Source organism: Somniosus microcephalus, unplaced genomic scaffold, assembly GCF_052327205.1.
Source record: "Somniosus microcephalus isolate GS21.2 unplaced genomic scaffold, FLI_Smic_1.0 unresolved_chr9, whole genome shotgun sequence".
NCBI classification, from domain to species: Eukaryota; Metazoa; Chordata; class Chondrichthyes; order Squaliformes; family Somniosidae; genus Somniosus; species Somniosus microcephalus.
The window spans coordinates 17,742,616-17,759,513 of NW_028225187.1; the positions used below are offsets into that span (position 1 = coordinate 17,742,616).

General features: G+C 51.7%; 1 protein-coding gene across 1 annotated transcript in view; it reads left to right on the forward strand.

Moving 5' to 3' along the window:
• Nucleotides 1–3,184: 3,184 nt before the first annotated feature.
• The window catches only part of LOC147084837 (netrin-3-like), a 37,347-nt gene continuing 23,633 nt past the window's right edge, over nt 3,185–16,898 (forward strand). Inside the window, exons 1-2 of the mRNA XM_085979344.1 lie at nt 3,185–3,281; nt 13,791–14,747. Coding sequence (XP_085835470.1) covers nt 3,185–3,281; nt 13,791–14,747 — 1,054 coding nt within the window. The remainder of the gene's footprint in view (nt 3,282–13,790; nt 14,748–16,898) is intronic.

Sequence of the window (16,898 nt, forward strand, 5' to 3'; positions counted from 1 at the left end):
GAGGATGAGAATTGTAGGACTGGAGGATGTTACAGAGATAGGGAGGGGGCGAGGGGCCATGGTGGGATTTGAACAGGAGGATGAGAATTGACTTGATTGTACTCCAGAATAACGCTGTTAAACCCACTCACCCCCGCGCAAAAAAAAATCTAAACCTTGCTGAAAGAGGGGTAACTGGGTTCTGAACAGCATACTGACTGCTGTACAACCGTTCTGGGCCTGAGAAATATATTTTATATTTGTGGAATGTCACATTTTTCCATTAATGTGATTAAACATGACATAGTCGTTCAAATAATTTTGTTCAATTTGTTTATGATATTTCAGCCTCTACCTCCATCCTCTGTGTCTGTCCCAATTTGTATTTCGCTCTCTGTAACATCATTAAAAATTTAACCTGCTTTTTACTTCCCGGTTTGCTGCCTGTGAGAATTCCTCAACGTGATTGGCTGCTTGGCCTGTTTGATGGCATCGCGGCAGCTGGACTCCCCCCTGCTCTTCTTCAAAATGGTGGCCGTGAGATCTTCTACGTCCACCTGAGAGGGCAGACGGTGCCCTCGTTTTCATGTCCCATCCGAAAGACGGCACCTCCGACAGTGCAGCGCTCCCTCAGTACTGGCACCGGGGAGTGTGGGCCTGGATTATGGGGCTCGAGTCCTAGAATATATACATCTACCTCCGACAGTGCAGCACTCCCTCAGTACTGGCACCGGGGAGTGTGGGCCTGGATTATGGGGCTCGAGTCCTAGAGTATATACATCTACCTCCGACAGTGCAGCACTCCCTCAGTACTGGCACCGGGGAGTGTGGGCCTGGATTATGGGGCTCGAGTCCTACAGTATATACATCTACCTCCGACAGTGCAGCGCTCCCTCAGTACTGGCACCGGGGAGTGTGGGCCTGGATTATGGGGCTCGAGTCCTAGAGTATATACATCTACCTCCGACAGTGCAGCGCTCCCTCAGTACTGGCACCGGGGAGTGTGGGCCTGGATTATGGGGCTCGAGTCCTAGAGTATATACATCTACCTCCGACAGTGCAGCGCTCCCTCAGTACTGGCACCAGGGAGTGTGTGCCTGGATTATGGACCTCGAGTCCTAGAGTATATACATCTACCTCCGACAGTACAGCGCTCCCTCAGTACTGGCACCGGGGAGTGTGGGCCTGGATTATGGACCTCGAGTCCTAGAGTATATACATCTACCCCCAACAGTGCAGCGCTCCCTCAGTACTGGCACCGGGGAGTGTGGGCCTGGATTATAGGGCTCCAGTCCTAGAGTATATACATCTACCTCCGACAGTGCAGCGCTCCCTCAGTACTGGCACCAGGGAGTGTGGGCCTGGATTATGGGGCTCAAGTCCTAGAGTGTATACATCTACCTCCGACAGTGCAGCGCTCCCTCAGTACTGGCACCGGGGAGTGTGGGCCCGGATTATGGGGCTCGAGTCCTAGAGTATATACATCTACCTCTGACAGTGCAGCGCTCCCTCAGTACTGGCACCGGGGAGTGTGGGCCCGGATTATGGAGCTCGAGTCCTAGAGTATATACATCTGATGCAACAATTGGCTGTGTGTTTGATGGTGTGGAAGAAAGCTGTAAACTGCAGGAAGATATCAATGGACTGGTCAGGTGGACAGAACAGTTGCAAATGGAATTCAATCCGGAGACGTGTGAGGTAATGCATTTGGGGAGGGCTAACAAGGAAAGGGAATGCACAATATCTGGTAGGACACTGAGAAGTGTAGAGGATCAGAGGGACCTTGGAGTGCATGTCCACAGATCCCTGAAGGTAGCAGGACTGGTAGATAAGGTGGTTAAGAAGGCATCCGGGATACTTGCCTTTATTAGCCGTGGCATAGAATACAAGAGCAGGGGGGGGTTATGCTAGAACTGTATAAAACACTAGTTAGTCCGCAGCTAGAGTACTGCGTGCAGTTCTGGTCACCACATTACAGGAAGGATGTGATTGCACTAGAGAGGGTGCAGAGGAGATTTACGAGGATGTTGCCTGGGCTGGGGAATTTTAGCGATGAGGAGAGATTGGATAGACTGAGGGTTTGTTTTCCTTGGAACAGAGGAGGCTGAGGGGAGATTTAATTGAGGTGTAGAAGACTATGAGGGGCCGAGATAGAGTGGATAGGAAGGACCTATTTCCCTTAGCAGAGGGGTCAAAAACCAGGGGGCATAGATTGAAAGTAATTGGGAGAAGGATTAGAGGGGAGTTGAGGAGAACGTTCTTCGCCCAGAGGGTTGTGTGGGGTCTGGAACTCACTGCCTGAAAGGGTGGTAGAGGCAGGAACCCTCATCGCATTTAAAAAGTACTTGGATATGCGCTTGAAGTGCAACAGGGCTACGGACCAAGAGCTGGAAAGTGGGATTAAACTGGATCGCATCTTGTCGGCCGGCAGGGACACGATGGGCCGAATGACCTCCGTCTGTGCCGCAGGTTTCTGTGATTCTTGTTCTATGGTTTCGGCAGCAGGTGGGCTGAGGCAGGGGCGGAGGCGGGCGAAGTTACGGAGGGTTGGAAGTGGGCGGGGAATCCCAGTGCTCTGATGTTGCGGGGGGGCGGGTGTGGGCTGAAGGGGTGGGATCTCCTCCCAGTCTTGCAGCGAAGCAGTGGGGGGAGTGGGGGTGGGTCGGTGTTGGATAGGGCTTTGAGAGTTGCGTCGTCTGTTCGTCAAGGAACGTGCAGGTCCCCGGTCCCAGGGAACCAGCTTGACGCCGCCCGTCAGCTGGTCAAATCCGTGCGTGACTCAACAGGATCGAAGACATCCATTCCTGTATCTGCGTTCGAGAGAGAGAGAGAGAGTCGGGAAACTAAACCACCTTCTCGACTGGGAATTCCTCCTCAGAACCTGAGGTAAGAGCTAATTGAGCCGGAAAAGCGCGACGTGATTGCGCTCTCTCTCTCCCCTTCTCACTGTCGCCCCTCTCCCCTCCCTTGACCCTAACTCGCTCCCTAAAGCCGTGAGTGACTTTGAAGGACCGTCTTCGCAAGCCCTCGTTTTAAAGTTTGACACGCACTCTTGTGCCTGCTTCCTATTTGTGCGTGCTTTTCCGCCGTCGCGACGGGGCCGGATATAAGCCCGATTCGACCGTCGCGGATTCCGCGCCCTCTCCTTTCCGATCTCTCCCTCCGCTCCCCAAGTCCCAGCTGTCGAAGTCCTCGTATCTCTGACATGGCTTCCAAGCTGAAGGCCGCGCACACGAGTACGAGAACGCCGCCGGCTGGTTTACGAGCCGCGGGCCAGCGCGCGCTGACGAGCGAGGCCCGCGGTCTGGAAGCAAGCCGCGCACGGAACGGCCTCGCTCCCAGTTACTCGTTAAGCGCGGCGATCTGCCGGAGCCGGTGGGGCGTGCTCTGGCGTGTTTAGGCGCCTGTCCGTTCGAAACGGGATTTCAAACGCCTTTTGAAAGGCTCCCAAGTTTTACACAGCGGAAGATTCATACGCTTCTCTCCGACCTGAACTGGCCCGTCGCGGCTTGGGTTTGTAAATCATCTTACATTAAAAGTTAAAATGATTAAGCCAGCAATTGTATTCGGATAATAATGCAGCTCTTTGTTAACCTGATCTTTGCTGTTATGTAAACGGGAATATTAAGGTGCGTTTTAATAAAATCATCCTCGGTTCGCGAGGGACTGCCTAAGAAGAAGATTAAAATGACAATATTAATTGATTGAATTGCAATTAACAAAATCAGGCCACTTTATTTAATAACCATTGACCAGATTAGTACTTGCATATTAACTCGAAACTACTAATTCATCTTGGTTTAGTTGCATTTAAGCTTTCTATTTCGTGATTATTGAAAAATTAACAGCTTCTAACATTGAAACAAAAATATGAATGCCTGCTGATTTAATTGCATTTAATCTGGAGCCGATTTAATTTACAATTGTTTATCAGAGTGTTGATGTGTGTAAAAAGACAATGCTGATTTAATTGCATTTAACTCTTCGCTGCACCCTCTCCAGTGCCTCTATATCCTTTTTATAATGCAGGTAGACTATCCTTTATCCGAACTTCCGAAAACCGAAACCCTCTAAAAACCGAAGGTTTTTTCGTTCAGCGTAAGTCGTGCGCACGACATGACCAGAGTGGTGCACGACTTACACTGAGCAGGGCAGAGGGGTCACAGAGTTCCCTCCTGGGTAGGAGATTGCAGGCCAAGCTGGGCAGTGTGAAGGAGGTACCGGGAGAGTGAACCCGACAATACAGCGGCCCGTCCGATAGCTGCAGCGGCCCGTCCGATATTCTTTTCTCCCCCCCCGACCCCCACCCCGACCCCCCGCCGACCCCCCGCCGACCCCCACCCCCGACCCCCCGCCGACGAATTTCCCAGTCTTATAAAATACCTTCTGAAATCCGAAATTTTCCGAAAACCGAAACACGGCTGGTCCCGAGGTTTTCGGATAAAGGATAGTCTACCTGTATGGCGACCAGAACTGTGCACAGTGCTCCAAGTGTGGTCTAACCGAGGTATACGGGGACCAGAACTGTGCACAGTGCTCCAAGTGTGGTCTAACCGAGGTATACGGGGACCAGGACTGTGCACAGTGCTCCAAGTGTGGTCTAACCGAGGTATACGGGGACCAGAACTGTGCACAGTGCTCCAAGTGTGGTCTAACCGAGGTATACGGGGACCAGAACTGTGCACAGTGCTCCAAGTGTGGTCTAACCGAGGTATACGGGGACCAGAACTGTGCACAGTGCTCCAAGTGTGGTCTAACCAAGGTATATGGAGACCAGGACTGTGCACGGTGTTCCAAGTGTGGTCTAACCAAGGTATATGGAGACCAGGACTGTGCACGGTGTTCCAAGTGTGGTCTAACCAAGGTATATGGAGACCAGAACTGTGCACAGTGCTCCAAGTGTGGTCTAACCAAGGTATATGGAGACCAGAACTGTGCACAGTGCTGCAAGTGTGGTCTAACCAAGGCATATGGGGACCAGGACTGTGCACAGTGCTCCAAGTGTGGTCTAACCAAGGCATATGGGGACCAGGACTGTGCACAGTGCTCCAAGTGTGGTCTAACCAAGGTATATGGAGACCAGAACTGTGCACGGTGCTCCAAGTGTGGTCTAACCAAGGTATATGGAGACCAGAACTGTGCATGGTGCTCCAAGTGTGGTCTAACCAAGGTATATGGAGACCAGAACTGTACACAGTGCTCTAAGTGTGGTCTAACCGAGGTATATGGAGACCAGAACTGTGCACGGTGCTCCAGGTGTGGTCTAAACAAGGTATATGGAGACCAGAACTGTGCACAGTGCTCCAAGTGTGGTCTAACCAAGGGATATGGAGACCAGAACTGTGCACAGTGCCCCAAGTGTGGTCAAACCAAGGTATATGGAGACCAGAACTGTGCACAGTGCTCCAAGTGTGGTCTAACCAAGGTATATGGGGACCAGAACTGTGCACAGTCCAAGTGTGATCTAACCAAGGTATATGGAGACCAGAACTGTGCACAGTGCTCCAAGTGTGGTCTAACCAAGGTATATGGAGACCAGAACTGTGCACAGTGCTCCAAGTGTGGTCTAACCAAGGTATATGGAGACCAGAACTGTGCACAGTGCTCCAAGTGTGGTCTAACCAAGGTATATGGAGACCAGAACTGTGCACAGTGCTCCAAGTGTGGTCTAACCAAGGTATATGGAGACCAGAACTGTGCACAGTGCTCCAAGTGTGATCTAACCAAGGTATATGGAGACCGGGACTGTGCACAGTGCTCCAAGTGTGGTCTAACCAAGGTATATGGAGACCAGAACTGTGCACAGTGCTCCAAGTGTGGTCTAACCAAGGTATATGGAGACCAGAACTGTGCACAGTGCTCCAAGTGTGATCTAACCAAGGTATATGGAGACCGGGACTGTGCACAGTGCTCCAAGTGTGGTCTAACCAAGGTATATGGAGACCAGAACTGTGCACAGTGCTCCAAGTGTGATCTAACCAAGGTATATGGAGACCGGGACTGTGCACAGTGCTCCAAGTGTGATCTAACCAAGGTATATGGAGACCAGAGCCGTGCATGAATAAACTTGCGGAAAGGACACTGTGCACAGTTCTGGTCTCCATATACCTGGGTTAGACCACACTTGGAGCACTGTGCACAGTTCTGGTCTCCATATACCTTGGTTAGACCACACTTGGAGCACTGTGCACAGTTCTGGTCTCCGTATACCTTGGTTAGACCACACTTGGAGCACTGTGCACAGTTCTGGTCTCCATATACCTGGGTTAGACCACACTTGGAGCACTGTGCGCAGTCCTGGTCTCCATATACCTTCGTTAGACCACACTTGGAGCACTGTGCACAGTTCTGGTCTCCATATACCTTGGTTAGACCACACTTGGAGCACTGTGCACAGTTCTGGTCTCCATATCCCTTGGTTAGACCACACTTGGAGCACTGTGCACAGTTCTGCTCTCCATATATCTTGGTTAGACCACACTTGGAGCACAGTGCACAGTTCTGGTCTCCATATACTTGGGTTAGACCGCACTTGGAGCACAGTGCACAGTTCTGGTCTCCATATACCTGGGTTAGACCACACTTGGAGCACTGTGCACAGTTCTGGTCTCCATATACCTGGGTTAGACTGCACTTGGAGCACAGTGCACAGTTCTGGTCTCCATATACCTTGGTTAGACCACACTTGGAGCACTGTGCACAGTTCTGCTCTCCATATATCTTGGTTAGACCACACTTGGAGCACAGTGCACAGTTCTGGTCTCCATATACCTGGGTTAGACCGCACTTGGAGCACAGTGCACAGTTCTGGTCTCCATATACCTTGGTTAGACCACACTTGGAGCACTGTGCACAGTTCTGCTCTCCATATATCTTGGTTAGACCACACTTGGAGCACAGTGCACAGTTCTGGTCTCCATATACCTGGGTTAGACCGCACTTGAAGCACAGTGCACAGTTCTGGTCTCCATATACCTTGGTTAGACCACACTTGGAGCACAGTGCACAGTTCTGGTCTCCATATACCTGGGTTAGACCGCACTTGGAGCACAGTGCACAGTTCTGGTCTCCATATACCTGGGTTAGACCACACTTGGAGCACTGTGCACAGTTCTGGTCTCCATATACCTGGGTTAGACCGCACTTGGAGCACAGTGCACAGTTCTGGTCTCCATATACCTTGGTTAGACCACACTTGGAGCACTGTGCACAGTTCTGGTCTCCATATACCTGGGTTAGACCGCACTTGGAGCACTGTGCACAGTCCTGGTCTCCATATACCTTCATTAGACCACACTTGGAGCACTGTGCACAGTTCTGGTCTCCATATACCTTGGTTAGACCACACTTGGAGCACTGTGCACAGTTCTGGTCTCCATATCCCTTGGTTAGACCACACTTGGAGCACTGTGCACAGTTCTGCTCTCCATATACCTTGGTTAGACCACACTTGGAGCACAGTGCACAGTTCTGGTCTCCATATACCTGGGTTAGACCACACTTGGAGCACAGTGCACAGTTCTGGTCTCCGTATACCTGGGTTAGACCACACTTGGAGCACTGTGCACAGTTCTGGTCTCCATATACCTTGGTTAGACCGCACTTGGAGCACAGTGCACAGTTCTGGTCTCCGTATACCTGGGTTAGACCACACCTGGAGCACTGTGCACAGTTCTGGTCTCCATATACCTGGGATAGACCACACTTGGAGCACTGTGCACAGTCCTGGTCTCCATATACGTTGGGTAGACCACACTTGGAGCACTGTGCACAGTTCTGGTCTCCATATACCTTGGTTAGACCACACTTGGAGCACTGTGCACAGTTCTGGTCTCCATATACCTGGGTTAGACCGCACTTGGAGCACTGTGCACAGTTCTGGTCTCCGTATACCTTGGTTAGACCACACTTGGAGCACTGTGCACAGTTCTGGTCTCCATATACGTGGGTTAGACCACACTTGGAGCACTGTGCACAGTTCTGGTCTCCATATACCTTGGGTAGACCACACTTGGAGCACTGTGCACAGTTCTGGTCTCCGTATACCTTGGTTAGACCGCAGTTGGTTCTGTAAGTGTAGATACAGAGTCTTTCCGCTTCTGGGGAAGAGCATAACTAGAGGCCATCAATATAAGATAGTCTCCAAGAAACCCAATAGGGAATTCAGGAGAAACTTCGTTACCCAAAGAGTCTGCTTCTTAGGCAGGCCCTCGGAACCGAGGACGACTTGCTTCCACATTAAAAATGAGTTCTCAGGTGACTGATGAGTCTAATGCGGGACCGACAGTCTCTGTCACTAGTGGGGCAGACGGTGGTTGAAGGGGCGGGTGGGTGGGGTTGTCAATGAGTGTCCTGACGTTCCAGGTCCCGAACTTCATTTTAAAGGGGTGGAAGATGCCTGTGCGTGAAGTATTTTAACATGGGGTGGCCGTTGCCCACCAGCTACCATACGGGCTTGACAGAGCAAGGTCTTGAGCACCAGTCGCTGAAGGTAAGCATGCAGGTGCAGCAGGCGGTTAAGAAGGCAAATGGTATGTTGGCCTTCGTAGCGAGAGGGTTTGAGTACAGGAACAAGGATGTCTTGCTGCAGTTGTACAGGGCCTTGGTGAGACCACATCTTGAGTATTGTGTGCAGTTTTGGTCGCCTTACCTGAGGAAGGATGTTCTTGCCATGGAGGGAGTGCAGCGAAGATTCACCAGACTGATACCTGGGATGGCAGGAATGACGTATGAGGAGAGATTGGGTCGATTGGGTTTATACTCGCTGGAGTTTAGAAGATTGAGAGGGGATCTCATTGAAACTTATAAAATTCTAACAGGACTAGACAGACTAGATGCAGGAAGGATGTTCCCGATGGTCGGGGAGTCCAGAACCAGGGGTCACAGTCTAAGGATAAGGGGTCGGCCATTTAGGACTGAGATGAGGAGGAATTTCTTCACTCAGAGGGCGGTGAATCTTTGGAATTCTCTGCCCCAGAGGGCTGTGGAGGCTCAGTCGTTGAGTATATTCAAGGCTGAGATCGATAGATTTTTGGACTCTCGGGGAATCGAGGGATATGGGGATCGGGCAGGAAAGTGGAGTTGAGGTCGAAGATCAGCCATGATCTTATTGAATGGCGGAGCAGGCTCGAGGGGCCGAATGGCCCACTCCTGCTCCTAATATGTTCTTATGTTCATATGTTGATTTAATTACAGTTAACATTGTCTAGAATTAAATTAAAAATTATTGACCAGATTAATACCGGGTATGTTACAATTAAATATTATTTCCTACTCGTTTATTTATAATTAACGCAATCAACCATTTTATTTCTTAATTATTGACCATATCAAGAGCTAAATTAAAAGACATCAATTCATTCCGAATCCATTCAATTAATTGCCTGTTATCTGGAAACCTAGGAACACAGTAAGAGGAGGAGGCCCATTCAGCCCCTCGAGCCTGTTACACAGCAACAGGAGGAGGCCCATTCAGCCCCTCGAGCCTGTTACACAGGAACAGGAGGAGGCCCATTCAGCCCCCTCGAGCCTGCTACACAGGAACAGGAGGAGGCCCATTCAGCCCCTCGAGCCTGTTACACAGGAACAGGAGGAGGCCCATTCAGCCCCCTCGAGGCTGTTACACAGGAACAGGAGGAGGCCCATTCAGCCCCTCGAGCCTGTTACACAGGAACAGGAGGAGGCCCATTCAGCCCCCTCGAGCCTGTTACACAGGAACAGGAGGAGGCCCATTCAGCCCCCTCGAGCCTATTACACAGGAACAGGAGGAGGCCCATTCAGCCCCTCGAGCCTGTTACACAGGAACAGGAGGAGGCCCATTCAGCCCCCTCGAGCCTGTTACACAGGAACAGGAGGAGGCCCATTCAGCCCCCTCGAGCCTGTTACACAGGAACAGGAGGAGGCCCATTCAGCCCCTCGAGCCTGTTACACAGGAACAGGAGGAGGCCAATTCAGCCCCTTGAGCCTGTTACACAGGAACAGGAGGAGGCCCATTCAGCCCCCTTGAGCCTGTTACACAGGAGCAGGAGGAGGTCCATTCAGCCCCCTCGAGCCTGTTACACAGGAACAGGAGGAGGCCCATTCAGTCCCTCGAACCTGTTACACAGGAACAGGAGGAGGCCCATTCAGCCCCTCGAGCCTGTTACACAGGAACAGGAGGAGGCCCACTCAGCCCCCTCGAGCCTGTTACACAGGAACAGGAGGAGGCCCATTCAGCCCCTCGAGCCTGTTACACAGGAACAGGAGGAGGCCCATTCAGCCCCTCGAGCCTGTTACACAGGAACAGGAGGAGACCCATTCAGCCCCTCGAGCCTGTTACACAGGAACAGGAGGAGGCCCATTCAGCCCCCTCGAGCCTGTTAAACAGGAACAGGAGGAGGCCCATTCAGACCCCTCGAGCCTGTAACACAGGAACAGGAGGAGGCCCATTCAGCCCCTCGAGCCTGTTACACAGGAACAGGAGGAGGCCCATTCAGCCCCTCGAGCCTGTTACACAGGAACAGGAGGAGGCCCATTCAGCCCCCTCGAGCCTGTTACACAGGAACAGGAGGAGGCCCATTCAGCCCCCTCGAGCCTGTTACACAGGAACAGGAGGAGGCCCATTCAGCCCCCTCGAGCCTGTTACCATAGGAACAGGAGGAGGCCCATTCAGCCCCCTCGAGCCTGTTACACAGGAACAGGAGGAGGCCCATTCAGCCCTCGAGCCTGTTACACAGGAACAGGAGGAGGCCCATTCAGCCCCTCGAGCCTGTTACACAGGAACAGGTGGAGGCCCATTCAGCCCCTCGAGCCTGTTACACAGGAACAGGAGGAGGCCCATTCAGCCCCTCGAGCCTGTTACACAGGAACAGGAGGAGGCCCATTCAGCCCCTCGAGCCTGTTACACAGGAACAGGAGGAGGCCCGTTCAGCCCCTCGAGCCTGTTACACAGGAACAGGAGGAGGCCCATTCAGCCCCTCGAGCCTGTTACACAGGAACAGGAGGAGGCCCATTCAGCCCCCTCGAGCCTGTTACACAGGAACAGGAGGAGGCCCATTCAGCCCCTCGAGCCTGTTACCATAGGAACAGGAGGAGGCCCATTCAGCCCCTCGAGCCTGTTACCATAGGAACAGGAGGAGGCCCATTCAGCCCCTCGAGCCTGTTACCATAGGAACAGGAGGAGGCCCATTCAGCCCCTCGATCCTGTTACACAGGAACAGGAGGAGGCCCATTCAGCCCCTCGAGCCTGTTACCATAGGAACAGGAGGAGGCCCATTCAGCCCCTCGAGCCTGTTACATAGGAACAGGAGGAGGCCCATTCAGCCCCCTCGAGCCTGTTACACAGGAACAGGAGGAGGCCCATTCAGCCCCCTCGAGCCTGTTACACAGGAACAGGAGGAGGCCTATTCAGCCCCCTTGAGCCTGAACACAGGAACAGGAGGAGGCCCATTCAGCCCCCTCGAGCCTGTTACATAGGAACAGGAGGAGGCCCATTCAGCCCCTCGAGCCTGTTAAACAGGAACAGGAGGAGGCCCATTCAGCCCCTCGAGCCTGTTACACAGGAACAGGAGGAGGCCCATTCAGCCCCATCTACCTGCCTTTTGGCCATATCCCTAAGACCTTTGGTTACTAGAAATCTATCAAGCTCAGATTTAAAATTAACAATTGATCTAGCATCGATTTACGGAAGAGAGTTCCAAACTTCGACCACCCTTTGTGTGTAGAAGTGTTTCTTAACGGCACTCCTGAAAGATCTGGCTCTAATTTTTAGACTATGTCCCCCTAGTCCTTGAATCCCCAACCAGCAGAAATAGTTTCTCTCTCTTTCCCCACCTTAATATCTTGAAAACTTCGATCAGATGGCCCCTTAACCTTCTGAAATTCCAGGGAATAAAACCCTCGTTTGTGTAATCGCTCCGTGTAATTGAACCCTGGGAGACTGATGCGGTCTGGTTTCATTAACGACCAGTTCTTTTACGGGATAATTTGCTCGAATGTTCAGCTCCGAGTTAATCCTCCCCCTCGCCCGATCAAAAGCTGCTGAGAGCCCCGGAACGCAGTTGCTCTGGGGCGGCGGCTTATCTTGTTATTAATCGGTCGCTGATAAGATCGGGTGCCGTCCGTGATTGAGCCAAGTCGGGCTCAGTTGCCAGCGAGGCTAAACCCGAGGGCCTTACGCGGCCCTGGGAATCAGCTGTTACTCACACATATCCACAAACGTGCCCTGTCCCACACCCCTGTGTACACAGAAACATAGAAACATAGAAGACAGGAGCAGGAGTCGGCCATTCGGCCCCTCGAGCCTGCTCCGCCATTCGATGAGATCATGGCTGATCATCCAAATTCAGTGCCCTGTCCCTGCTTTCTTCCCATACCCCTTGATCCCTTTAGCCTTAAGAAATATATCCAACTCCTTCTTGAATATATTTAATGAATTGGCCTCCACTGCCTTCTGTGGTAGAGAATTCCACAGGTTCACCACTCTCTGGGTGAAGAAATTCCTCCTCATCTCTGTCCTAAATGGCTTACCCCTTATCCTTAGTCTGTGACCCCTGGTTCTGGACTCCCCGGCCATCGGGAACATCCTTCCTGCATCTAGTCTGTCTAGTCCTGTTAGAATTTTATAAGTTTCAATGAGATCCCCTCTCATTCTTCAAAACTCCAGCGAGTACAAGCCCAATCAACCCAATCTCTCCTCATACGTCATTCCTGCCATCCCAGATTATCAGCCTGGTGAATCTTCGCTGCACTCCCTCCATGGCAAGAACATCCTTCCTCAGATAAGGCGACCAAAACTGCACACAATACTCAAGGTGTGGTCTCACCAAGGCCCTGTACAACTGCAGCAAGACATCCTTGTTCCTGTACTCGAATCCTCTCGCTACGAAGGCCAACATACCATTGGCCTTCTTAACCGCCTGCTGCACCTGCATGCTTACCTTCAGCGACTGGTGCACAAGGACACCCAGGTCTCGTTGCACTTCCCCTTCTCCCAATCTATTGCCATTCTGATAATAATCTGCCTTCCTGTTTTTGCCACCAAAGTGGATAACCTCACATTTATCCACATTATATTGCATCTGCCATGCTTCTGCCCAATCACCCAACCTGTCCAAATCATACTGGAGTTTCTCTGCATCCTCCTCACAGCACACACGCCCACCCAGCTTTGTGTCGTCTCTCTCTCTCTCTCTCTCTCTCTCTCTGTCTCTCTCTCTCTCTCTCTCTCTGTCTCTCTCTCCAATTCCAATTCAATTCCAATTCAAATGCTTTATTGGCATGAAAGTTTACAGAGAACCATATTGCCAAAGCTTACATAGCAAAAAGGTACAGTTTTCCAACATTCTGTAGGTGTCAATCGATTTGACATTTATTGGGTACATACAATATTACTTTTAAACAATATTAATTTTAAACAGTCTTTGTACTTCATTTGGTACGTTCAATATTAATTTTAAACAGTCTTAATTTTAAACAGTCCTCAGGTTGTGACATGTTGTTACATATTTGGCCCCAAGGTATGGTCTGTCTCCTTCTCCTAGGACTAATCTCAATTTTGACAGGTCATCCAATTCCTTGAAATCTGGGGTTGTTTGGCTTAGCTTGTTGAATAATATGTTTCTTGATGTGTTGAATTTTTCGCGTTTTAGGAGGAAATGCATCTCTGTTTCAACCTCTCTCTCTGTCTCTCTCTCTCTCTCTCGCTCTGTCTCTCTCTCTCTCTCTCTCTGTCTCTCTCTCTCTCTCTCTCTGACTCTCTCTGTCTCTCTCTCTGCCTCTCTCTGACCGCCCCCCCTCCATCGGATGCACTAACTCCGACCTTCTCTCCGCAGGTGTGAAGAGGGCGCCATGGCCAGTCCGCTGCTCCCGCTCTGCGCCTGGCTCCTGGCCCTCGGTTGCCGCGGGGACCCCTGCTACACCCGGACGGGCCTGGCCCAGCGCTGCCAGCCCCAGCTGGTCGAGGCGGCACTGGGCCGCCCAGCCCGGGCCTCCAGCATCTGCGGTCGACCCCCCCGCCCAATTCTGCGACCCCGAAGGCACGGGCTGCCGCCTCTGCGACGCCCGCGACCCCCTCCGGCACCACCCGCCCTCCTACCTGACGGATCCTCATGACCCGCGGCGCCCCACCTGCTGGCAGTCGGCGGGGACGGGTTGGGGCGGCGGCGGCGGTGTGACGCTCACCATCCCGCTCGGGCGCCCCTACGAGCTGGCCCGGCTCAGCCTGCGCTTCTGCGCGGCCCGGCCCGAATCCATGGCGCTGTACAAGTCGGGGGACGGGGGGCGCAGCTGGGCCCCCCTCCGCTTTTACTCCACCCGCTGCCGGCAGGTCTACGGGAGGCCGTCCGGGCGGGCGGGGCGTGGGAGCGAGGGCCCCCTCCTCTGCACGGGGGCCCAGAGCCGCAGCCAGCCGGCCCAGGGGGGCCTGGTGGACTACCGGTTCCCCAGGGGCCCCGCCGGCCCCCTGGCGCGGGACTGGGCCACCGCCACACACCTGCGCGCTGTCTTCAGCCGCCCCCAGCCACCCCCAGCCACCCCCGCGCGCCCCGCCCCCGGCCGCCACTACCGCTTCTACGCTGTCTCCGACTTCCGGGTTCGGGCCCGCTGCCAGTGCAACGGTCACGCCTCCCACTGCCCCGCCCCGCCGGGGGCCGACCGGGTCCTGGGCGCGCCCCCCCGCCTCTGCGACTGCCGGCACCACACCGAGGGGACCGAGTGCCAGAACTGCCGGCCGTTCTACCGGGACCGTCCCTGGGGAAGGGCCACGGCGACGGACGCCCACGAGTGCGCCGGTGAGTGCCATTAGACTGCGAGCGATCCTTAGCCTGCTGAATAAACAGTGGCTCTGTACAGTTGCACAGCGAGCGACCCTTGCCCTGAATAAACAGTGACTCTGTACAGTTACAGTGAGTGACCCTCATCCTGAATAAACAGTGACTCTGTACAGTTACAGTGAGTGACCCTCATCCTGAATAAACAGTGACTCTGTACAGTTAAAGTGAGTGACCCTTACCCTGAATAAACAGTGACTCTGTACAGTTACACAGTGAGTGACGCTTACCCTGAATAAACAGTGACTCTGTACAGTTACACAGTGAGTGATCCTTACCCTGAATAAACAGTGACTCTGTACAGTTACACAGTGAGTGACCCTTACCCTGAATAAACAGTGACTCTGTACAGTTACATAGTGAGTGACCCTTACCCTGAATAAACAGTGACTCTGTACAGTTACAGTGAGTCATATTGGGCAGAAACAACAAAAACCCAAAACAAACTCAATTGCTACTTGGCCCTAAACAGACAATACAACATGGCTGAATACCTGACCATGGTAAAGGATAGCAAAATGAGAAAAACCTTGACAAGGTACAGACTTAGTGAACATAGCCTGGCGATCGAAAAAGGCAGACACAGACAGACCCGGCTGCCAAGAGAGGACAAGATATGCTCTCACTGCAGTCAGGGAGTGGTGGAGACAGAGATGCACTTCCTCACAGCTTGTGGAAAATATCAGGGCATCAGGGAGAATTTCTACCAAAAATTCACACAAATATGCCCTGAATTCAGAAACTTGAATGACGACCAAAAACTCCCATACCTACAAGGGGAAGAGAGAAACTGTGTAACCTTAGCGGCACACGATGTTACAGCTTGCCATAAACAGAGGGACAACCAGTAAACCTAAGAAAAGAGTATATACAAATTATACGAATGTATATTTATACACTCAGGGATATATCTGTTTATACACTGTATGAATAGATCTGCGTTTATGTGTTCAACCAGAAATGTTTTTCGATGCTTTGGCAACATAAGATACACCTTATCATGCCAATAAAGCGATCTGAATTGAATTGAATTGAGTGACCTTTACCCTGAATAAACAGTGACTCTGTACAGTTACACAGCGAGCGATCCTTACCCTGAATAAACAGTGACTCTGTACAGTTACACAGTGAGTGACCCTTACCCTGAATAAACAGTGACTCTGTACAGTTACACAGTGAGTGGCCCTTACCCTGAATAAACAGTGACTCTGTACAGTTACACAGTGAGTGACCCTTAACCTGAATAAACAGTGACCCTTACCCTGAATAAACAGTGACTCTGTACAGTTACAGTGAGTAACCCTTACCCTGAATAAACAGTGACTCTGTACAGTTACACAGTGAGTGACCCTTACCCTGAATAAACAGTGACTCTGTACAGTTACACAGTGAGTGGCCCTTACCCTGAATAAACAGTGACTCTGTACAGTTACACAGTGAGTGACCCTTACCCTGAATAAACAGTGACTCTGTACAGTTACACAGTGAGTGACCCTTAACCTGAATAAACAGTGACCCTTACCCTGAATAAACAGTGACTCTGTACAGTTACAGTGAGTAACCCTTACCCTGAATAAACAGTGACTCTGTACAGTTACACAGTGAGTGACCCTTACCCTGAATAAACATTGACTCTGTACAGTTACACAGTGAGTGACCCTTACCCTGAATAAAGTGACTCTGTACAGTTACACAGTGAGTGACCCTTACCCTGAATAAACAGTGACTCTGTACAGTTACACAGCGAGCGATCCTTACCCTGAATAAACAGTGACTCTGTACAGTTACACAGTGAGTGACCCTTACCCTGAATAAACAGTGACTCTGTACAGTTACACAGTGAGTGACCCTTACCCTGAATAAACAGTGACTCTGTACAGTTACACAGTGAGTGGCCCTTACCCTGAATAAACAGTGACTCTGTACAGTTACACAGTGAGTGACCCTTAACCTGAATAAACAGTGACCCTTACCCTGAATAAACAGTGACTCTGTACAGTTACAGTGAGTAACCCTTACCCTGAATAAACAGTGACTCTGTACAGTTACACAGTGAGTGACCCTTACCCTGAATAAACATTGACTCTGTACAGTTACACAGTGAGTGACCCT